The sequence below is a fragment of the Megalobrama amblycephala genome, linkage group LG1 (genome assembly GCF_018812025.1).
Source record: "Megalobrama amblycephala isolate DHTTF-2021 linkage group LG1, ASM1881202v1, whole genome shotgun sequence".
NCBI classification, from domain to species: Eukaryota; Metazoa; Chordata; class Actinopteri; order Cypriniformes; family Xenocyprididae; genus Megalobrama; species Megalobrama amblycephala.
The window spans coordinates 55530431-55552665 of record NC_063044.1 but is presented as its reverse complement, the minus strand read 5'-3'; the positions used below and the strand labels follow the sequence as shown (position 1 = coordinate 55552665).

Sequence of the window (22235 nt, the reverse complement as noted above, 5' to 3'; positions counted from 1 at the left end):
ATCACATTAAGGTTGAACCACTGTAGTCACATGAACTGATTTAATATGTTTTCGTAGCTTTCTGGGCATTGAATGTGTTCATTATCTTGCTGTCAATGTAGGCCTCACTGAGCCATCAGATTTCATCAAAAATATCTTAATTTGTGTTCTGAAGATGAATGAAGGTCTTACGGGTGTGTAACGACATGAGGTTTAGTAATTAATGACAGAATTTCCATTTTTGGGAAAACTAACACTTTAAGGCCTGTGTGAGTGTCATTTTAAGGTATTTCATGCATGCTTTATCTTAATGATGAATATTCATTTGTTGTTGTCAATACAGTTAGACAACACACAATTTCCTTGCCATGATGTGCATTTCTCATAGAGACTTAAACAATTAGAACAATAGAACTCATTTTAAGTTAATAAAACTTAGGAAATCTAAAAAATACAATACTGTTCAATTCATTTTTTTTTAAATAAATTAATATTTTAATTCAGCAAGGATGCATCAAATTGAGGGAAAGTGAAGTAAATACATTGTTACAAGCGATTTCTATTTCAAATAAATGCTGTGCTTTTAAACTTTTTATAAAAGAATCCTGAAAAAAAAAAAGTATTACAGTTTCTACAAAAATATTAAATAAATGTTTTCAACATTGATAATAAGAAGTATCAGCATATTAGAAAGATTTCTGAGGCATCAGACACTGATTCAGTGTCTTAAATTTGTAATAATAATTCTGTTTTGACTGTAGTTTTGATCAAATAATTTCAGCCATGATGAGCAGAAGAGACTTCTTTCAAAAATATTTTAAAAAACCCAAACTTTTGAAAGGTACTGTACTTAATCTAAATAAGTAAACGTTACAATGATGGCAGATTTTAGCCATCAGTTCATCAGAACATCTCATTTTGTAGAGGCATGAACCCTGGAGCAGAGAAGACCAGAAGAGGCATATGGAGAGAACGTCTGCCTAAGGGCACGAGTTCCCTGGCTTCCCCTTCTGCTAGATCTAACGACCCGCACGCACATATACTGACAGTGAATGTCGTCATGCGTAGCCCTTCGTAACTGCACACCTCAGCATCTGCTGCCCGAGGGACTTTCTGCCGGCTCCACAGCCATTCTACGAGGGGAATGAAGTGTGACTGTGCCCTGTGCTTTCTTTCAAATTCATCAAAGCCTTGTGATCTCCATCTCAATGAGAGAGCTGTGAATTATAGAGCAGCCACGTCGGGGTAGCTGATTCAACTTTAATGATGTCAAGAATGCTGTGAACAAACAGCAGTGCTCACTGAGATGTCTAAGCAGAATCGCATTCTCACATCTCTCTGTCTCCTGAACTTCTAGAGGAAAGGAAGAGGGACACTGAGGGTATTCCCATGGAAACCGAATCTCGTTGTCGTGCGAGCCGGTGCCATTCTATGCGGGATGAAAGATGGCCTCAGTCTTGATTAAAAAACTGTAGGCGATGCTTCACCTGGGTCCTTTGTATTGGGAAGTCATCTTGATGGCTCTCCAGGGTTATCTCTCTTTTTCTAAATCTGACAGGTTAACACTATCAATTAGCAGCCATTGATCGCTGGACAATAATAAAGGCTGGTTGAAAGATGATGTAGCCATTCACCTTCACCCCTGAGGCAATACATTCAGCTGCACACACAACAATGCGAAACTAGTCCCGACTAACCAGAAAGGGGAACTTCGCAGTTTGGAAACTGATTTTTCACATAGACATTTACAGGATTTTTTTTGGTTTGGGTATTTTTATAGTTTTATCTCTATTTATATTTTAAGAAGTCTTGCAAAAGATTTATTCTTGAGCAAGCAAGGTTTTTCTGGTCTCTTCAAAACCTCACATGGGCGATTCACAAATATGCTATTTTAAGCATTTTTCTTAACACATCAACAAACATCCAGTAAATGTATTTTATTTTATACTTTATATTATGTCCTTTCTTCCTGCGGACACCTTTCCCCACTCATATCTTTCTTTCTCCTTGCTGTAGTTGCAATTGGGTCATTGACGAATAAGGTTTTTAAAAGTGTAAAAACTCAAAACAAAAAGGAGATATAATTAATTTTGAAGTTTATTAACAATGAGATTATGTGGTTTTTATAATCAATTAACACTGCTTTTGTCATTTTTTACAAGATGGACAAAAATTGTCAGCAAAAAAGTCATTCGGTTTAACCAAAATTTCGGTTTTACCAAATGACACATTTGGTTGTACCGAATGACGATATTTTCAAACAATGCTAACAGACTGATATCTAGCTTGCAAAAGGACAATCAAACATTTTGTATTTAGTACAAGTTTTTAAAATATTACAACATTTTCCATGTTTTATAGCGGTTGTACCGAATGACCTGATGTTTTCAACTCTCTTTCAACTATTTGAAAAATTCATGTTTTCACTTGATCATATATACGCATGGTATGAATTTTTCAAATAGTTAAGAGAGAGTTTGTTACTTTGCTTCAAGACCATGTGGTCATTTGCAGGCGTCTGAATGATGTCACATCCTGTCACATGATACTGACCGCATGACCAAAAAAATTCATTTTGAAATGTATTTTTCCAGACATTCTTTCTCATAACAAAGCAACAACTTCTACACATATTTTTAATACCATTTTGCACTATGTTTATATATGATGTTTTAAAATCATGCCAGAATAAAAAATATATACATTTATTACATTTTAAGATATTTTAATCACAAATGAAATGGCTGTTTGGTCTTTGGATGGTTAAACCGAATGACCTTTTGACTCTTCAAAATCTTTAAAAATAACTTTATATATAGCAAAATATAATGAAAACCTTCTGGATTCAATAAAATAGATCTAGTTGTACTACCTTACATACTTTGGATGTCATATTTGTGTTTTTTATTATTATTAAGGCCTTTGGACAAAAAACAAAACAAAAAAAAGACCCATCACATCATTGATCCAATTTCATGGAAAGCAATCATTTTTTTTAATTTCCTATCTATAAATTTAGCTTTTTGTAGACATATTTTATTCAAAACACTTCAAGGTGCATGTATTTAATATGTAATATCAAAATAATTGGATATTTGTAGAAATATCATGATTAAATTCTTTCTTTTTTATTTCAACACAACATAAACATAAATTATACAGTACAATCTTAGCTGGTGACAAGGTATTGCAGAACATAAAAGAGTACTTAAACAGGAAAGCAAAACATAGATAGTACAAACATACTGAAATAGACAAACAGTTCAAAAAGGATCCACAGGAATAAATGTATAAATTCACTTTCTAATAAACACCTTGTAGTATCATGACCTTGCCTTAAGCGCATGGCTGGTAATGAACTGTCAACCCTTTTCCCGTCAAACCTGTTGCTTTGGCAACAGCTAAATCTCAAAATATATTAAAATATATAAATTATCTCACACAACAATTTAGTCACTGTCTGATAAAATGTTTTGATAAGCACTGGAAAAGGCGCCCATTTCATGAAATGCCCCTCGTGTACTTCACATGTGTCACCGCAAGGGGGCGCAGACCATATTTCATCCGCGCTCTCTCTCTCCTCCAGCGGAGCCCTTGCCAACCGCCCCCTCTCTCCCTCTCCACGCTCCTTTCGCGACGCTGAGCCACAAAGCGGACTGTCGGCGCACGGCAGTGGCACCTCGCCGCTTCAGGGTGAAGATGTTCGGCAGTCTGTGCGCCCGTAAGCTGGCTCGCCGATCGCGGTCAGCGTTAATAGCCGCGCTGACAGTGCTGCTGGTCCAAACGCTCATCGTGTGGAACTTCAGCAGTCTGGACACGGGAGAAGACCGAAAAGACAACGGTAGAGAGAAGAGGGACCGAATCGGCATCAACAAAGCCTACAGCGAGTACCCGAAGAGCGGCTACCAGAAGAGGCATCACCAGCCGCCGCTTGGGAAAGCGTCCATTCGACATAAACAGCAGCCGGTAAGGCGGAATTTCCCCGTTCGTCGCGAAACCATTCATTCCTCACGGTCCGCCGTCATAACGGGCCCGTTCTCGTTCGGAAATGATCCCCAGGCAGGCAGACCCAACGTTTCGGGGTGTTTATGTTTACACGAACGGTGGCAGGAGGATTTGTTAGTGATGTGCTGAAATGCAGCCCTTTGTTGTCATGACTATAAGCACAGCTGAGAATGTGACAGTCGCGCGCGCCGCGCAAGATGCAGTTTTGTTGGACACTTTAGCATCTCGTGTGACGGATCGCTCTCCGTTAAAACTCCCGTTAAGTTGTTGCTATTGTAATTGTGTATGTCGGCGGCGGAAGAGGCAGTTCAGCTCTCATGCGTTGCTTTCAGATCATGTTCATGTAATGTGTTGGTGATATATTATTATGTGCTGGGAGTGATCTAGTCATGACCTTTATGAAGAGTGAAATGATGCATTATATATATATATATATATATATATATAATCCGGTTCTGTCGGCTATGGATATAGTGTAAATTGTCGATTCTTGTTATTAAGTGCCCTCTTTTTTTGTCCTCTTATCGGTCAGTTATACAGTAAAAACTATAGAAATGTTTTGTCAGGTAAATTAAAATGGATTTCATGTGATAACATAAATTAATTAGTCAAAATATGGATTAGTATGACTGAAATAACCTAGTCATTTTCCCAAAACGTCCACTTAGTATTCAAAATGTGTCATTTTTAAAACTTACCTTGAACCACTTGAATTTATGAATCCGCATTAGTGGCTGTTTTTTTGTACATTTGATTTAAATACTATTTTTCATCTATTCTTAAAATTTAATATGTTATATATTATATATAATTAAGTCTGTTAATATAAAATCCTTTTGTCAACAACAAAATTTGAAGCAAATTTTCCAAACAGTGACACAGAAAGCACGAAAGATCATTGTCCTCACTTTAAAATCGACATATTTTACTATTGATTTTGTGGATTCGTAACATTCTCCATTGAGTTTGTGCCTTGAACTGCTGGCTGATCTATCTGGACATGATGCTCCTGCTCTGAGTTTTTGCCTGCAGCTTTGCTGACAGACCCTCCATGCCTTGCGTTGAGGACAATGCCTCGACTACATTAGGTAACATCAGTGAGAGTTGGGTCAGATCAGTTAAAAACAGCTATTTAAGGTTACGTTTTCTCTTTTTTTTGCAGCGTATCAGCTTCTTGTGAAACAAAGAAAATTGTTCAAACCAGAAATGTTTTACCACTTGATCTCTATGACTGTCTTAAAACCTAGTTGGATGTATACCTAGGAAGCATTTTTGGGAATTAATCTGTGTTATGTTATGCAAAATTTATCATGCACATGCCTAGGTAGGCAGCTTGCTCAATTTTGAGACACAGCCAAGCAAGGTGTATAAAACATTAAAGTCGGTTTCTAATTAATTCGCACAGAATACATTAAACACCCCACTTCAGTAAAAGCGCTGCACTCCCTCGTCAAGTCTGCATCATTTTTTACAATTAACTGATACTAATTATCATGTAGCATCTCATTAACATAATTCTCTCAAACATAGGTTTGCCTAATCTAATTAGAAATCTTTCTGTCACCAATAGCCGTGTTTGAACAGCTCTTTCCTCATTGAAGAAATATCATCCTAATTGTGTTCATGTAAATCTGGATAATGTAAAAATGTGAAGGCTGGAACAGATTTTCACTGCAGGCTAATACCAATGTCACCATTTGTCTACCATGTGGTACGGTACTTTTTAATTGCAGAGGTGTTAATTTAGCTTTCTAATCCAGGTGTAATGTAAACTACAGCGAGCCTGGAGCGACGTTCCATCTCATTTAGTCTCTCGCTAATATCCCCACAGACTTGTTGCTCTATCTGTGTCTAATGTGATAATTCTATTCTTCTGTGGTCGAATTTAATCCTGCAGACTAAAGTGCACGTTATAATCCCTCCAGCACTAATCGACGGCACCTTCGGATGCTGAATTCTCAGCAGGACTTGCTTCTCAGACGGTTTTGCCTTCAAGTTGTCGCAGTTTGGAAGGAGTGTTAATGTCCACTAAATGTGTGCATGTCAGCAGAGTGGCTTGGTGCCATCCTGCCTCTGCGGTGTGAAGCGTGTCCATCTTTCGGTGTTGTCTGCTCTGAAATGCTCCCCGTAGAGCCATCATCCTGCTTGAATCCGACTCTGCTGCAGGAAGCGCTCTATCCCACTCGATTCCTTCGAACAATAATAATAGAGTGTGGCGTGACCCCTGCGCCGGTCACCTTTTTGCCCGTGCTCTTGTGTACACGCTCTGCTCTTCCATATCTGTTCTGCGCTCGGATTTGTTTGTGGCCTCAGTGGGCTGTTTATTCTGGCAAACAGGATTGGCAGAGGATTAAAGTGAGAGCCCGTAGCCGTGTGATTGTTTCAGCTGTTTATCTCGATCCTCCTCCTGAGACAGCATGGAATCAGCGAGGTGGGAAGTCTGGAGCAAGTGTTAGAAACCCGGGAGTGTTTCTCATCCGAACCGCCTGAAGGTGCTCAAACCTGCTGAGTGCCACAGATGCCTATCAGTCTGCTTTTGTCCGAAATTAATCTTCATCTTGAAGCCACATCACTGTTGGATTTCCTCATGGCTAATTTGTTATTTCGTGTCATTTGTCTGTTCTGGGTTTGCCGGTGCAGATGATGTAGTGTGTTTGTGTTTGTGTCTGTCTAAAAAGCAGCGCAAGTCTTTGTTGTTTGGGTGTTTTGGTGTAGTGCTACACTCTACCTGGCCTCTGTTGACTCAAAGAGAGAAAAATAAATGGGGGAGTGACTATTCCCTTTTTGAAGTGCACTTTATGCCGACTGCTTTTTAATACCACAGTCACAGCTCTGCCGGCACAAATTGTCTGCTCTTCAGCCCTTTTTGATTAAGAGATGTGAGACACAGATGACCTCTCACCTCTTGTGGGCCACTGCGCTGCCTTCTTAAACATAGCATTAACCCAAACCCACACGCAATCTGTGCCCACCAAAAACGCTGCTGAATTGCAGGAAAAAATTGGATCTTTTGGTTTTTGTTTGCATGTTCATATTTTGGCTCATTTGACTCTGATTAACATATTTGACTGTTTAAATCTATTCTGCACAATTTCCACAAACTTCATCTGGTCCTACATTGACCTCAGCGTTTGCATGTTATTTGGGTATTCTTGTATTGTATGGTTTGTGCACTGTGTGTATTCCTTCCTGAAACCAAAACTGGAAGTTCCATTGCTTGTGGAAATGGGGATGTTGGCTGTACATAATGGGAAGTGGATTAAACCTCAGATAAATGTGGGATTTTCTGTAAATGGCAAAATTGGCTCAGAATTTTTTGAGTCCATTTTAGTTGCAACTTCTTGGGGATACTTTACTTATGTGAATAAATGCTTTTGTACTACCTAAGCAAAGAATTTCCAAGCCCAAATGAAACACCAGATGCAGCTAGATTAAATTGAATTTAACTGTAAATGGATGTGCTTAACTAGACATCTTCAGATATTTTCAACCCAGAAAGAGGGTTGGCTCAATGATTATTTGAATAATCTGTCCTGAGTCTTGAGGAAACCTTATATAATTAGGCTGCATTTTTGTTCATATATATATATATATATATATATATATATATATATATATATGACATTTGATTACACACAGGCAAGCACCCGATTTAAGTCCATTTTATAATAATAAATTTATACTTTCATAATTAAAGGTGCCCTAGAATCAAAATTTGAATTTACCTCGGCATAGTTAAATAACAAGAGTTCAGTACATGGAAAAGACATGCATTGAGTTTCAAACCCCATTGCTTCCTCCTTCTTATATAAATCTCATTTGTTTAAAAGACTTCCGGAAAACACGCAGGATCTCAACATAACACGACTGTTACGTAACAGTTGGGATCATTAATATGCATGACCCAATATTTGCATATATGCCAGCCCATGTTCAAGGCATTAGACAAGGAAAGGCAGTATTAACGTCTGGATCTGTGCACAGACAAGGTAAGTCAGCAAGAACAACAGCGAAAAATGGCAGATGGAGCAATATTAACTGACATGATCCATGATAGCATGATATTTTTAGTGATATTTGTAAATTGTCTTTCTAAATGTTTCGTTAGCATGTTGCTAATGTACTGTTAAATGAGGTTAAAGTTACCATCGTTTCTTACTGTATTCACGGAGACGAGAGACGTCGCTATTTTCATTTTTAAACTCTTGCAGTCTGTATAATTCATAAACACAACTTCATTCTTTATAAATCTCTCCAACAGTGTAGCATTAGTTGTTAGCCACGGAGCACAGCCTCAAACTCATACAGATTCAAACGTAAACATCCAAAATAAATACTTTACTCAGATAATTCGAAGCATGCATACAGCATGCATGACGGACATCTTGTAAAGATCCATTTGAGGGTTATATTAGCTGTGTGAACTTTGTAAATGCACTGTAATATAGTCGAGAGCTTGTGTGGCAGGGAGCAGGCGAATTAAAGGGGCGGCGCGCTGCCAAAATCAGTGTATAGTTAATGATGCCCCAAAATAGGCAGTTAAAAAAAATTTATTAAAAAAATCTATGGGGTATTTTGAGCTGAAACTTCACAGACACATTCAGGAGACACCTTAGACTTCTTGTAGACATCTTGTAGACATCTTGTGAAAAAGCATTCTTGGGCACCTTTAAGTTTCTAATCCAGTTCGTTTTGTTCGTTTGTTATTTTTCTTGCTGACTATCATGTTTGTGGTCAACAAATGGCTTTTCTGAGGTATAATGTTACGTGACATTATTTTCAACACTGATTGAACTGATTAAGACGTGATACAGATTTCGGTAAGCTACTGTATCTTTCAACATATTTTCTGATGTTTATTCATGTTTATTTCATTCTGTAAAGTAGTAAAGAGGAAGGGATGATCGCGTTCACTCACGATCTGAGACAACTGTTCAAGATGAAATCTGAAAAGTGACGCACCGTCTTTGTTCAACTTTCTTTTCGTAATATAAATAAATGCATAGCCTAGGCCTATTTTCTTATCCTGTAAGCTTGTGAATAAAAATGAAAATGTGGACGAAAAAAGAAACCATTAAACGTCTAATTATCATTAAAATATAAAAATTAAAAGGACGGGTAATAATTGATTATGACGGAATTTTTACTATCCTGTCCGTCAAAATGATTTTGACAATAATGGCTGTAAAGTAAATCTATACTGCTATACAAGCAGCACATACTCTAAAATATATCCAAATTTCATTTCTATAGAATTGTCCCTTGAGAAGATATACTAAAATGGTTGCTGAAATGTGAGGGGTGTATTCACTTTTGTGAGATACTGTGTATATATACATAGACTGTATATACAGTATTTATTTATAGATATTACTATTGTATATATTATTTTATATTTTAATTTGTATTTCATGTTTTATGTATAGTTTATTCCTCTTTCTCTATTAAAAGAAAAAAATTGTAGATAAATTAATTAGTCGACCACACTAAATGAAACATTTCTGCAGGCAGATGTAGCGCTGAGGAAAGCATGCCAGTGAAGGGCTGTGATGCTGGCGATTAAGTTAATTCCACATGTGTTTGGTGTGTTTTGGGGCCTGTGTTAATGCAGCAATAAACGGTACTTCCTTCATTTGCTTTAACGTGTTCTTATTAGCCAGATGCCGCTGCGCACCAGGTGAGCGGAACGCCACATTTGTCTTGTTACTGCATGTTCTGATTCTCCTCAGGTCAGCCGGTCCCACATGCTCAAACACCGCTCGGGTCCTGTCGCCGCAGGACGTTCCTGATGCGAGGGGAGTCTGGTTTGATGGTGATCAATCTCATATGTCGTGCTCAGCATGTGTGCTGAATGTGAATGTGCTCATTATCTGCCGACCGCTCGCCACCTGAATTAGTGGTGGGATCCCAGAGGGAGGGGCTCTGGGGACCGAGAGTGACATAAGTGTCCATGTAAACACACGCACACACCTGTGTAGCTCTTTCTCACTCACTGTAGCATGTGGAGGGATGTTTCTTATAGCAGGGCTCCAGACAGTGCACCCATAGTTGACTAGGCAGCAAAGCTTTGGAATAATAAAGCTTAGTCCTCACTTGCACCCTTATATCACAAAGCCGAGCTTGTGTACATCAGAGTTTCTGTGCTTTCTGACATTTTCCCAATGTCACAATGTCCGGATTTTTTTTTTTTTTCGCAAATACAAGAACTGTTCTTCAAAAAAAAAAAAAAAAAAAAAAAAGTCTTTTAGTAAAAAAGTAAAAAATATTCATCAGCGTTTACAAGTTATGCATTTAATATGTTATTTATATAGTGTTTTTTTTCTTTCTTTTTTTGCATTTTATAGTGTTTCTTGCATCCATTGCAAGTTTGCTCAGGCCCTCTAGTGTCTCTCACATGCGATTTATACTCCAATCCAGAAGGGGATGTGCGCGGTAATGCAATGCTGTTTGCTCACCGCCACAACAAGAAAAGGCAAAAAAAGAACAGACGATCTAGAAATGAATGTAATCTCTCAACCAGTGTTTCAACCGCAGAAAGACATCAATAAAACAGCTTGAGAATAACATCTCACGTAGCATTACATTTACCTCAGGCAAGTCATTTGCTGTCCACAACATTAGGGCTGCACGATGTATCGTTTTAGCATTAATATCGCAATGTGCGCATCCATGATAGTCACATCGCAGGAATATCTAGTATAGGGATTCTTAATCCTTACAGACCAGGCACTAAATTTTGAAATGCACGTGGTTCTCGGATTAATTGCAAAGTTTAAGCATCATAGAGCGAAAGTTCATCATTTGCACGTGTTTTAGATCCTGTTAGTTTTGCGCCACATGGAGCCCCTGACGCACGTAAACACCGAATTCCATTCACTTCCACATCTATTTGTGCTTGAAAGGACACATTTACGCAGAATTATGCGAGTATCCTTGTAAACACAGTTGCTTATAGCTTAGGCAAACACACAAAGAAAACAGATGTGTATCATTATATTGGATCCACGCTTTCAGTCTTGAAGTGGCAGCAGGCTAATATTCTTGCTGCTTTCTGTGTCAGAATGTCGGCAAACAACAAAATACAAAGAGAAAATTACTTTTGCAGCCATAACACACATTAATTATATTCAATTTATACAGTGAGGACTATTACCTGAAAAATATAAAACAGTGTTTATTTCATTTAAATCACCCCATTCATTGTAGAATTATTTCCAAATAGAGCTATTCAGATAATCTGGTGAATTTATTTCATATCGCAATATATATCGCAGAAAAACAAAATATCGCAATGTCAAAAAAAACTCTTTCATTTTCTCCCCTCTGCTGTACCGAAGCCGTACCGAACCGTGACTTCAATACCGAGGTGCGTACCGAACCTGTCAAATTTGTGTACTGTTAACACCCCTACTAATTGTTGAAAATATGTATTGAATATAAGGCCATAAGACTATTTCAAATGCACATGCACAAATCAGGGGAATTTGGGAAATTAAAACAAATGTGACGGATTAAAAATAGTCAATGACAGAAATTTTACAACTCCATCCATCAGAAAGACAGATAATGATTCTTTGTTACACAACCTCTACACAGTCTATCATGTTACCACAAAATAAACACATTTTTTCCACTTTTATCCGGCCAACTGTGTCATTCCCCAGTCACGCAACTACTTTTCTTAGCAGAAACTCTTTTGTGGATACATTGTCTTTCTCTCAGTCTTTTCCTGTTATTGAGTTGTTCCATCCTCTCCTCTCCTCGCCTTGCAGTGCTGACTCACACTCCGTCAGTATGCCTGAGTGCTTACAGGCCATCTCTCTGTCTCTGTTGCCTCTCTCTCTGCATCTCTTTCTTTGTCTCTCTCTCTCTCTCTCTCTCTCGCTCTCTCACAACATTTGATCCAGGCTGGTCGTTGTTTTGCTTGATCATCAGAAGTTGCCCCAGGGTACTCATTTGCCCCAGCTTCAGTTGGACAGCTGCCCTGTTAGCATTTCCTCCTCTCCATTAGCTCTTAAACAGGGAGGGAAGTATATCTCAGACCTTGTAAAGATTGATGACGGCGAATCAGGAAAGTTGAGCCAGGTTGTTTTTGCATGGCTTTCGAAGGCTAGAGGCGAAGTCAAATTTGTTTTCATGATGTTACCTTCATTCCAGAAGTGCAGAAAAGACCAAATAGAGCACTTTCATCTCTCTCTGACTGTTACGTAATGAACCGAGCCAACACCTATTGATTTGTTTCTCTTGTGTTAAGCTGATGGTTATCACAAACAATTCCATGATGTGCTCTCTTAATGAGCGGGCTCGGTCCCACTGCCTCGCCAATGACTTCATCTACTAAAGCTAAGAAAGCAAGCGCTCAGGCTGATTTTATAGTTCACACCGAGAGCCGTGATAAAGACTGTTGTGAAAATGCTTTCAAGTGGCTGAATGTCTATTGTGTTAGGGTAGAATATTTTGCTAGCAGTGCTTTATGTCCTTTTGTAAACATGTCCATAAAAAGTGAGCTAATTGTTATGTAAGCTTGACAGCACAATAGTGGCCTGTCACAGATATTGGAAAAACAGCAAATTGGAGCACCGTAATGCTACCATTAACATAACTGTGGTCGGTCGCTATTCATACTTGGCTAAGTAAGCTGCTACAGGCCCTTAATTCCATCTCACTCCTGTCATTGTTGGCGCCTATTTGTTATCACTCATTGTATGGAAATAGGAGGGGGCGTGGCCTACGGATGCTTGTGAGTAGTGGTTTATGTTTGAGGACTTGTTTGGATGCATTGTATGCAGAATATTAGGGATGAACCTAGGGCTGGACGATTAATCGAAAAGTAATCGAAACCGAAATTCAGAATCTCTAACCAACGTAATTTTCCCATGTCGGTTATTTCGGTTTTTTAATCCTGTTAATACTTCCCCCTTAAAAACATAACTGCGTGTGTAGCCACGTGACTCCGCCCAGTCCAGTCAGTGGCATAAAAGCAAAACACGGAGGTGAACGCCGGTTCAACACATAGTGATGGCGCGTGAGCGGTGAGCCTTGCGTCTTCACTAAACTTTGTCAGTTGTATTTGTTTTATGGTTTGGACATTCGAGCGATTAGACGATCGGATGTGTATTATTATATCGAGCTACCGCACTCGCATAGATATATACATACATCTATGCCGCGCTCGCGCAGCTGCATGTGGCACGAACACTCACACAAACAGCTGGGCAAAACGTGAAGATCGCGCGCACACTGAGGAACGCAGAAACTTGTTGTCAGCTCTGTCCTGTGATTTATCACTAAAATAGCTTAGAAACTTTAAAAAAAAGAAAGTTATAGCATCTATTTTTTCTACTTTTGAAGGAACTATTTACAACCCACAGCTTCACAATTAATAGAGAGACGGTATGACTAACAACGAGCAGAAACCTGTAATAAATGTTACAAACCATAGATAAAATAGCCTAACTGCTGATAGTGAGCTATGATGTCAGATCACTCTTTCAACAGGGAAAAAAAAATCCCACCTTAATAGTCAATCATAGGCTATTTACAGTACAAACCTTGCAGTGAACTATGAGGGCAAAAAAAAAAAAAAAAAAAAAACAGAAATAAAATAATTGTTCATTAATCGTAATTGAGGTCAAATGTTCAATTAATCGAGCTTTTGATTTTAGGCCATAATTGTCCAGCCCTAGATGAACCAATATTAAAATTCTTTCTGAAGCAAAGTATTATTTTTATGCTATGGCCGGTATTAAAGTTCTGTACATTTTTATCTAAATTAATTAAAAATAAAACACTAAAAACTGAAATCAGTCATGATATGCTGAATTCAGGCATCACAACATTATAATGTACAGTATGAAATATGGGTATTCATTTGGAGATGTGCTAAAGATTACATTTAACGGTTCATTCCATTGACTTCCATTCATACACATGCGAGAGACGGGAAGCAAAAGGGACGAATTTTCGCATTTCTCTGCATTACAAAGTTCTAGTTTGGTGAACTCTGTGAATTTGTGTCACGTGAAGAAGAGTGACCAATAGAAGATTGATACTCCACAGCATGACCTTTTAGCTGAATGCAAATTTTAAATCTGCAGGAATGAAGCATTGCAGTTCAGTGGAGTAGATTTTTTATTTTTTATATTTTTGATGTATCATATGTTTTTAAAAAAGATGCCGCAGAGTGTGATGGCATTTTCTGACTGCTGCATGCTCAAAAGTCTAGTGTGATCGTGGCTTTATTAAATTGTAAAATTGTTTTTAGAGATTAAAGGGTTAGTTCACCCCAAAATTAAAATTTAATTACTCACCCTCGTGATCTTCGGAACACAAATGAAGATTTTTTTTTTTTTTTGATGACTGAATGCTGTCAGATTTTCTTCCATTGACTGAATTTGTAACTACCACTTTGATGCTTCAAAACCTTCATAAAGAGATTGGAAAACTAATCGATATGAATCGAGCGGTTTAGTCCAAATTTTCTGAAGAGAATCGTTCGCTTGTTATGATGAACAGATTTAAATTAGGGTTTTACTCGCATGTAAACATTGATCAGCGAACATAAGCAGAAGCTCAACCTAACCTGAATAACACACAAGAGCAAAACTCTTCAGGAAGCTCAAACGTGCGGCGTAACACATGAGAATGAACCTCATTGGTTACGCCGCATGTTTGAGCTTCCGGAAGAGGTTTGCTCTTGTACATTATTTAAGTTATGTTCGCTGATCAATGTTTACATGCGAGTAAAAGCCTAAATTAAATCTATTCATCATAACAAGCAATTGATTCTCTTCTAAAAAGTTTTTGAAGCATCAAGGTGATAGTTATAAAGGCAATCAATGGAAGGAAATCTGAGAGCATTCAATCACCAAAAAGACCTTCATTTGTCTTCTGAAGATAAAAAGTCTTACGGGTGTGGAACGGTGAGTAATTAATGACAGAATTTTCATTTTGGGGTGAACTAACCCTTTAAATTTAATTGAGCATTAGATGACCCAGGTGATCATAATGTAAATATAAGGGAAATTACCATGCACAATATTCAATATCGACTAAAACTAATTAAAAAAATAGAATTTAAATAAAAAATTTTGTGCATAATATTGGCCAACAACCAATATGGTACTGATATATTGTGTATCCCTATATACACGCATGAATACTGCTTAAATACACCGTTATACAAAAATATCAGCAAGTGCACTAATGCTGTATTTAATATTTGTGTGTTAACTTGACGATTGGAGAAGACGGTGGTTGAGCAGGAGTCGTCAGGGCGAGCGGTTGACGCTGCAGAAGAAGAGAGGGGTTGTGTATTCGTGTGAATACATTCCCTGTGAGCGGTGGAAAGCATTGGTCAGTGTCGAGGTGTGTCAGTATGACTATGTAACCGTGTGTTGGTCACATGAATGAGGCTTGTGTTACAGCTCAGTCGGTGACGGCCGAAAGAAAATAAACTCTGGCATTCACTGGCTGCTTTACCACCACCATCCAGACAGGTAGTCCCACCCCACCCCTACTTCTGTCTCTCTCTCTCTCTCTTTGCATAGATCTGTCTCTTTCTCTGTGCGCTTTATTGGCATGATAAATAATGGACTCAAATCACGCTTCCACATTCAGTCTCAGTGGCCACCATAACTTCCGGTGCATGCTTTATATTGCTTTATCAATAACTCATTATTGATTATTCTTATTTCACTATATTCTAACATTTTACTGTGTTATTGTAAACACTTTTTGTGTTATTTTCATTTTTTGCACTTTTTCATTTTTTTGTCAGTCACTTGTTTACACTTGTAAAGCACTTTGAATTTGTTTGAAAGATACTATGTAAAGTTGTCTGTTTGACTGAAAACAGCAATTTCCTCCATTTTTACGTGAATGTAACACTTACTTAATTTAACACTCTTACCTCCGGTTTCACAGACAAGGCTTAAGCTAGCCCTAGACTAAAATGCATGTTTAAGCTGTTTTAACTGAAAGCAACTTATTGACATATATTAAAATATGTCAGTGCCATTGTTTTGTCGCAAGATGCACACCAGTAATGTTTTTTTCTAGTGTACATTTATAAAAGATACTTAAATACCCTAATTGAACTAAGGCCTAATCCTGGCTTAAGCTAAGCCCCGTCTGTGAAACCGGGCCGTAAATGTAGTCTTTAGCTAATCTCAAATTGAATATCCATTTTTTTCATACTGTACAGTACATTATAATACTGTGATGCCTAAATTCACTTGATTGATTTTAGTTTTTTATTGCCTTTTTTGTTTATTTAATTATACGAAACACTTAAGTAAAATTATCCCATGATTTACTCACCCTCAGGCCATCCTAGGTGTTTATGACCTTGATTCTCTTTCAGACGAACACAATCAGAGATATATTTAAAAATATCCTGGCTCTTCCGAGCTTTATAATGGTAGTGAATAGGGGGTGCGATGTTGAAGCCCAAAAAGTGAATTCATCCATCATAAAAATAATCCATATGGCTCCAGTGGGTTAATAAAGGCCTTCTGAAGCAAAGCGATGGGTTTTTGTAAGAAAAATTTCCATATTTAAAACTTTATCAACTACAATAACTAGCTTCCGGCAGACGGCCGTACGCATTGATTTGCGGCAGAAGAGTGACCTCTGACTCGACACATGACGCGATGACGAACGAGTTAGCTCAGAGGATAGAGCAAAACAAAACACCGGTCACGAATTAGAAATCTAAAACGAGAAATTTTGAAGAGAAATATCTGAGGATTTCAATATAAGAGAAGAGTAGCTTGAGTTTGTTGCACAGCTCTATTTGTTTGAACCGCGAGAGGTGTCAAGTACATCCTACGTCATACAATGCTTCAGTGGTTACTCTTTTTTTGGTAGTATGCATACGGTCGTCTGCCAGAAGCTACGTTTTTAGTTTATAAAGTTTTAAATATGAATATTAAAAACCCATCGCTTCGCTTCAGAAGGCCTTTATTATGTAATGATTATTTTTGTGATGGATGGATGCATTTTTTCGGCTTCAAAATTGCGCCCCCCCATTCATTACCATTATAAAGCTTGGAAGAGCCTGGATATTTCAGGATATAGATCTCTGATTGTGTTAGTCTGAAAGAAGATAATCATAAACACAGAGGATGGCTTGAGGGTGAGTAAATCATGGGATAATTTTCATTTCATCAGTATCAACTACAACATGAAACTAATTCTTGATAAGTTGGTATCACTCTTACAATTCAATTCAGCTTTATTTTTAGCAATATGTATGTTTGTTATGGAGCTTAAATTCAAGTTTATCGTGGTCATGTTTTAGATTTCTGTTAAGAATGATTTTAGATTAATAACAAGAGTCAATATCAAAGTTTCATGATCTGAGGACTTCACTCTCTCTTTGTGTCTGTCCCTCTCATTGTCTCTCTTTCTGTTTCCCATTTCTTTTTCTCAGTCTCTCTATTTACCCAACACTACCACACCCCCTCAGTAACACTCCCACAGGTCCAACCATATTCACACACGGCATTCAAACATATGCCACACACGCACGCACACTCACACTCAAATAGAGTAGATCTTCTTTGGCTAAAAAAGGTTGAAGGGACTCAGTACATAAGGTCTCTGAGATTGTTATGTCTGTCCGTCTCTCTCTCTCTTCCTGTCTCCTCTCTGAGTTGGTCTCACAGTCTGTTTCTCACCGCCGTGTATATTGCGTCCTCTGCATTCCTGCGCTGAACATGGGCCAAACCAGCTCGTCCATGTATCCGTCGGCATCGAGCAGCCACCATAATCCACCCAGCATCAGATAATCACGCTACTCCACAACAACCTCATTACACACGGTCTAATATCAGCCACGGATTTTAGCAGATGCAATAACAAATACTTCAAATCCATAATCCCAAAGGGAAAGACAAAAATCCCATTGGTAAGCATCTTAAACTAGTTTTTGTGTTTGTTTGTTTTTTGTCTTATGCAGAAAGCAAGAGGCATCCTGGGAATAAGGCCTGGTGTTGTTTTATGCTTGAGTGTGAAATTCAGAGAATTTAAATCACGATGTGAATTTTCAAGGCCCCGTTTGCAGGCGTCTTCTGTTTTCCGAGACCTCTCATATCTCATTTGTTTTGTAGATGCCATAGACGCCAAAGCTAACGATCCTCTTGTCATTTCTGTATTCGACGGAGAATCATTTGTGGACGTCTGCGAATGTCAGCGATGAATTTAGTGTGGTAAACGAGGAGAATGTTATCTGAAGATATCATAATCACAAATAGCTTTGTCTACAAGATATTGAGCGTTCCCAAATCGCCACCTTTTTCAAGCCACAAATGCCATTTCACCCATTCCATTATACACTCTGCATCCCGCAACAGAGACCTAATTAAAGTGCGCTGGAAGGGCATAATTCTAGGCAATGCCTGCTGGGGCTTGTGAATCATGTCGGCTACATGTGACCAAGACGCAGGCTTTTTCACAGCCCCGATCACGTGACTCTTCCGCTCTCTTTTTTAGCGGCAAGCTAGAGAATGTGAGTATATCACACACTGGTGTGAATTCCCACTGAGCCTCTGAATGCTAAAAGACTCCCTCTGCCACCCACGGTTAGATCCCCCCGACTCATCCTGGCAGAATAGAGAGTCCTGTTCGCACTCTTTTGGAAGTACCCCCTGTGAATCCCTCTAAGCAGCTGGTCTGTGCGTCTCTGATCGCTTTTTTGCACAAGCAGCAGGTGTAAACGCAAAGTTCGCAATTGATTTCTGACAGGGATCCGGAGCCCCCCAAGCCCACTGTTGAAGAACGACTGGAAGATACCAGAGAAGCGTCTTGAGCATCCAGGCTTAGTCTCTAGCAGTGATTAAGTGCAGGCTCCATGTTCAAGAAGAAAACTGCAATTTATGTGTATTTTCTCCTTTTTTTAAAAAAAAAAAAAAATCCCTTAATCCAGTGTCTACTCAAATCCCTGGCGTAATCTTCAGCAATCCCAGAGGGTTTGAGAATACTTTACGTGTTGCTAGTGTATCTTTATTAACTCATTGTAGGCCCAGACTACTGATACCACTGGGCCGCTCAGTCTTTTTTCAGACCATCTGATGCATATTGCAGACAAACCTAGAAAGCACTTTCTTAGTCTGGCAAGCTCTAATCTGATTTCATAAAATTGTATAAATTTCTCTTTTACTGATCAAATAAATGCAGCCCTCCTGTGCAAAAGAAACTTCTTTCAAAAACGTAAAAAAAAAAAATGTTCCTGACCACAAACTTTTAAACAATAGTGTAATTTTTAAATTTTGGTGTAACAAATTTCAAAATGAATATGCTGTACATTATAATGTTCTGGTTCTGAAGCATTTAAAGTAACTGATTTTAGTTTTTGATTTTTAAACAATTTTAACAAAATAGTATATACAATATAACTTATAAGTGGGCAGTTCTTAAAAGGTTCTTAGTGGGCGGGAATGTAGACCAAACCTTTTGCCATTTAGTCAAAAGTCTGGTTGTGAGTAGTATAACATGTGTCCGCCTCTTGGAAGACAGTTATTTTTTTATTATTTGAGTGTGATTCGGTGGACAGGTGAATCATCTGATTGTGAATCACCCTACCACACGGTCTGTGCTTTTTTGCTTTAAGCTGTAGAGAAGGAATTGCTTAATGTCAAGTGTCTGGTGTACAGGGACGGACCAGTCACTGAAGCACGGCTCTCAGTTCAATATTTTCACTTTGGGGTGCCCTTTTAGAAACTCCAAAGAAGAGGAATGGGGTATCCATTTAAGACCGAATTCACAAACTGAAAAGGTTGAATAACCGAATGAAAAGAATACTAATGAAGAGAGGGAATTGGCTTATTCTGACTTTGCTTGTGCCCTCCCTTTCTCTATAGTTAAGAGCGGATGGATGGTGCCTCTGAACTGAGAGGTGTCAGTTTATGGTCAATTACAATTTTAAGCTAGAGTTTTAGTATTGTTCACCCATGCAGAAGTGTCGCTAGAGTGTTTGGAGTGGTTGCCAGGGCATGTTCTGAGCTGTTTTTAGCGCGTTTCTTTGTGGTTGCTAGGTGGTTGCTTGCTAGTCTATATAGAGATATGACTCAAGTCTCTCCATCAGTGTAAGTCTATAGGAAATTTTTTTTTTCCTAGTTTCATCATCCATTAAACAAAAATCATTTGTCTAATTGCTCATGGTTTCCTTTACATTTATTCATTTTGCGGGCACTTTTATTCAACAACTTATATTCAGTGTTATTTTAGTATAATTTATATAATTATATAGTATTTATTAATATTTTGATTTAGCTTTTATTTTTATATTTTCAGTTTTCATTTTAATTGGTTTGTTTTGTCATTTTTAATGTTCTTTTATTTTTGTGCTTTTATCATTATTTATATATTATATAAAATAACTTTAATTTATCATTTTAGTAATTTTAGTACTTCAGTACTTTAGTTAGTTTTAAAGGCAAAATTTCTAATTTCAACATTTGTAACTTTTTTTTTTCATCTAATATAATTTATTTTATTTTAGCTGGAGTTCAAAGAATGAAAACTGTTTTTAATAGTTGAAGTTTTAGTTAACAATAACAACACTGTTTGCATTACATTACCAGTTCACTCCTGTTGAATTGAACCAAAGACCTCTGTTGCAGGCTCTATGCTTTACAGTTTAACTTCCTACAGGAACATCAGGGTAATAAAAAAAATAGTAGTTTGGAGAGTAGAGCTTCACAATTCTGGATGAAATCGGAATCACAGTTAATAAAGATCACGATTCTGAACAGACAACTAAACCAAAATGTATGTAATTTACTAGAGGTTCTGACAAAAAGATAATTGCTGCAGTTTATTACTTAATTTGAATTAATTATTTAAAAAAATTCAATGATTCACTCAAAGACTTCAATTGCTTTGTTATAGACGAATCAGTGTATTTGAAATAATCTCTTGAATGAATGATACAATGACAAATAAATTTTCTAATAGCCACCTACTGGTGTAACAATGTATTTGATACAATCTTTATTTGAAGCATCAAGTTACTTTCAAAAGGTGATTTACTCTATTTTTATCACTTCCATAGACATCAGTGTTTATATCTGATATATAAAATTCTATCCCAGCATATTATGGCTGCCCTTTAATAGTTAATCAACCATTAGGTGACGAGAAGAGGCTTTGTCGCCTCAGGAATTGGCGAATCATAGTCTTTGATGGACAGATTGTTAATGGCAGAAAATCCAAAAATTTGCCTATCATTCATCACCCTCAAATATCTCTTATCACTTGAAACGCGTAAAGTCTAATTCTGTAGCATTAACCTAGATAATTCTATTATATTTACTACTATATTTGGTGAATATCCAAGTATTTGTATAGAGAGCGTGCTTACTGCATGACATAGAGGTGCCGGTGTAATTTTTATATATATATATATATATATATATTGCCTTACAGACATGAGAAATATATCTATGGAAAGCTTGAAATGTCTACTTTTAAATTAAGGCCCAATCCCAATTCTATTTTATACCCCTTCACCCTTCCCCTTGCCCCTTGAATCGGAGTGGCAAGGTGTAGGGGTGAAAATATTCCCCTAAGAAATGGGACACCACTACTACACCATTACACATGTCATCATACCTAGATTTTTTTATTTCATTTAACCAGTATGAACGGCAATGAAGTCCACATATCAACAGAAATCAGGCGCGAGACTTTAACAGATTACTCACTCCCAACATTGTTTTGCGCTGTATTTTGGACGGCGCTCGGTTTCAGTTCGAAAACGTATGAGACTTTAAGTTTCCCAAGACTGGTGAAGCCGCTTTTCCATCAGGCCAAGCTGTTTGTTTAACCGTTGCATTTCATGCCGAGCCTGCCGGTACGGATATGGTTTCATTTTCTACTGTGGTGCTGCGATAACGGAGCTCTTTGCAATGTAATACAAACGAGCCAGTTGTTGCCTTGGTAATGCAAGAGTTTACAGACGATACGAGATGCAAATAGCGACTGCGCTATGAAGGATGACCAGATATTTCTTTTAACTGTATCACTCATTTGTGTTCACATCATTCAAATAGTGCGTTTAGCAAGCTACGGAGAAACTGGCAGCCAGGTAACACACAAGTGATCGATCCTGAGTGGAAATATCACTACCATGATCACTACACGCATTCTAGCAGCACGGTAGTCGGTGTATGCAGGGAAATTTCTCATACCCCTTCGTTTGAAGTGTGGTCCCGAAAAATCTTAGTTTGAAGGGCAGTCTGGCCCTT

The 22235-nt window shown here is 37.9% G+C and overlaps 1 protein-coding gene across 1 annotated transcript in view; it reads left to right on the top strand.

The window, feature by feature from the left end:
- The first annotated feature begins 3122 nt into the window (after positions 1–3122).
- xylt1 (xylosyltransferase I) overlaps positions 3123–22235 on the top strand; it is a 69268-nt gene continuing 50155 nt past the window's right edge. Inside the window, 1 exon segment of the mRNA XM_048202603.1 lies at positions 3123–3945. Coding sequence (XP_048058560.1) covers positions 3508–3945 — 438 coding nt within the window. The 5' untranslated portion in view covers positions 3123–3507.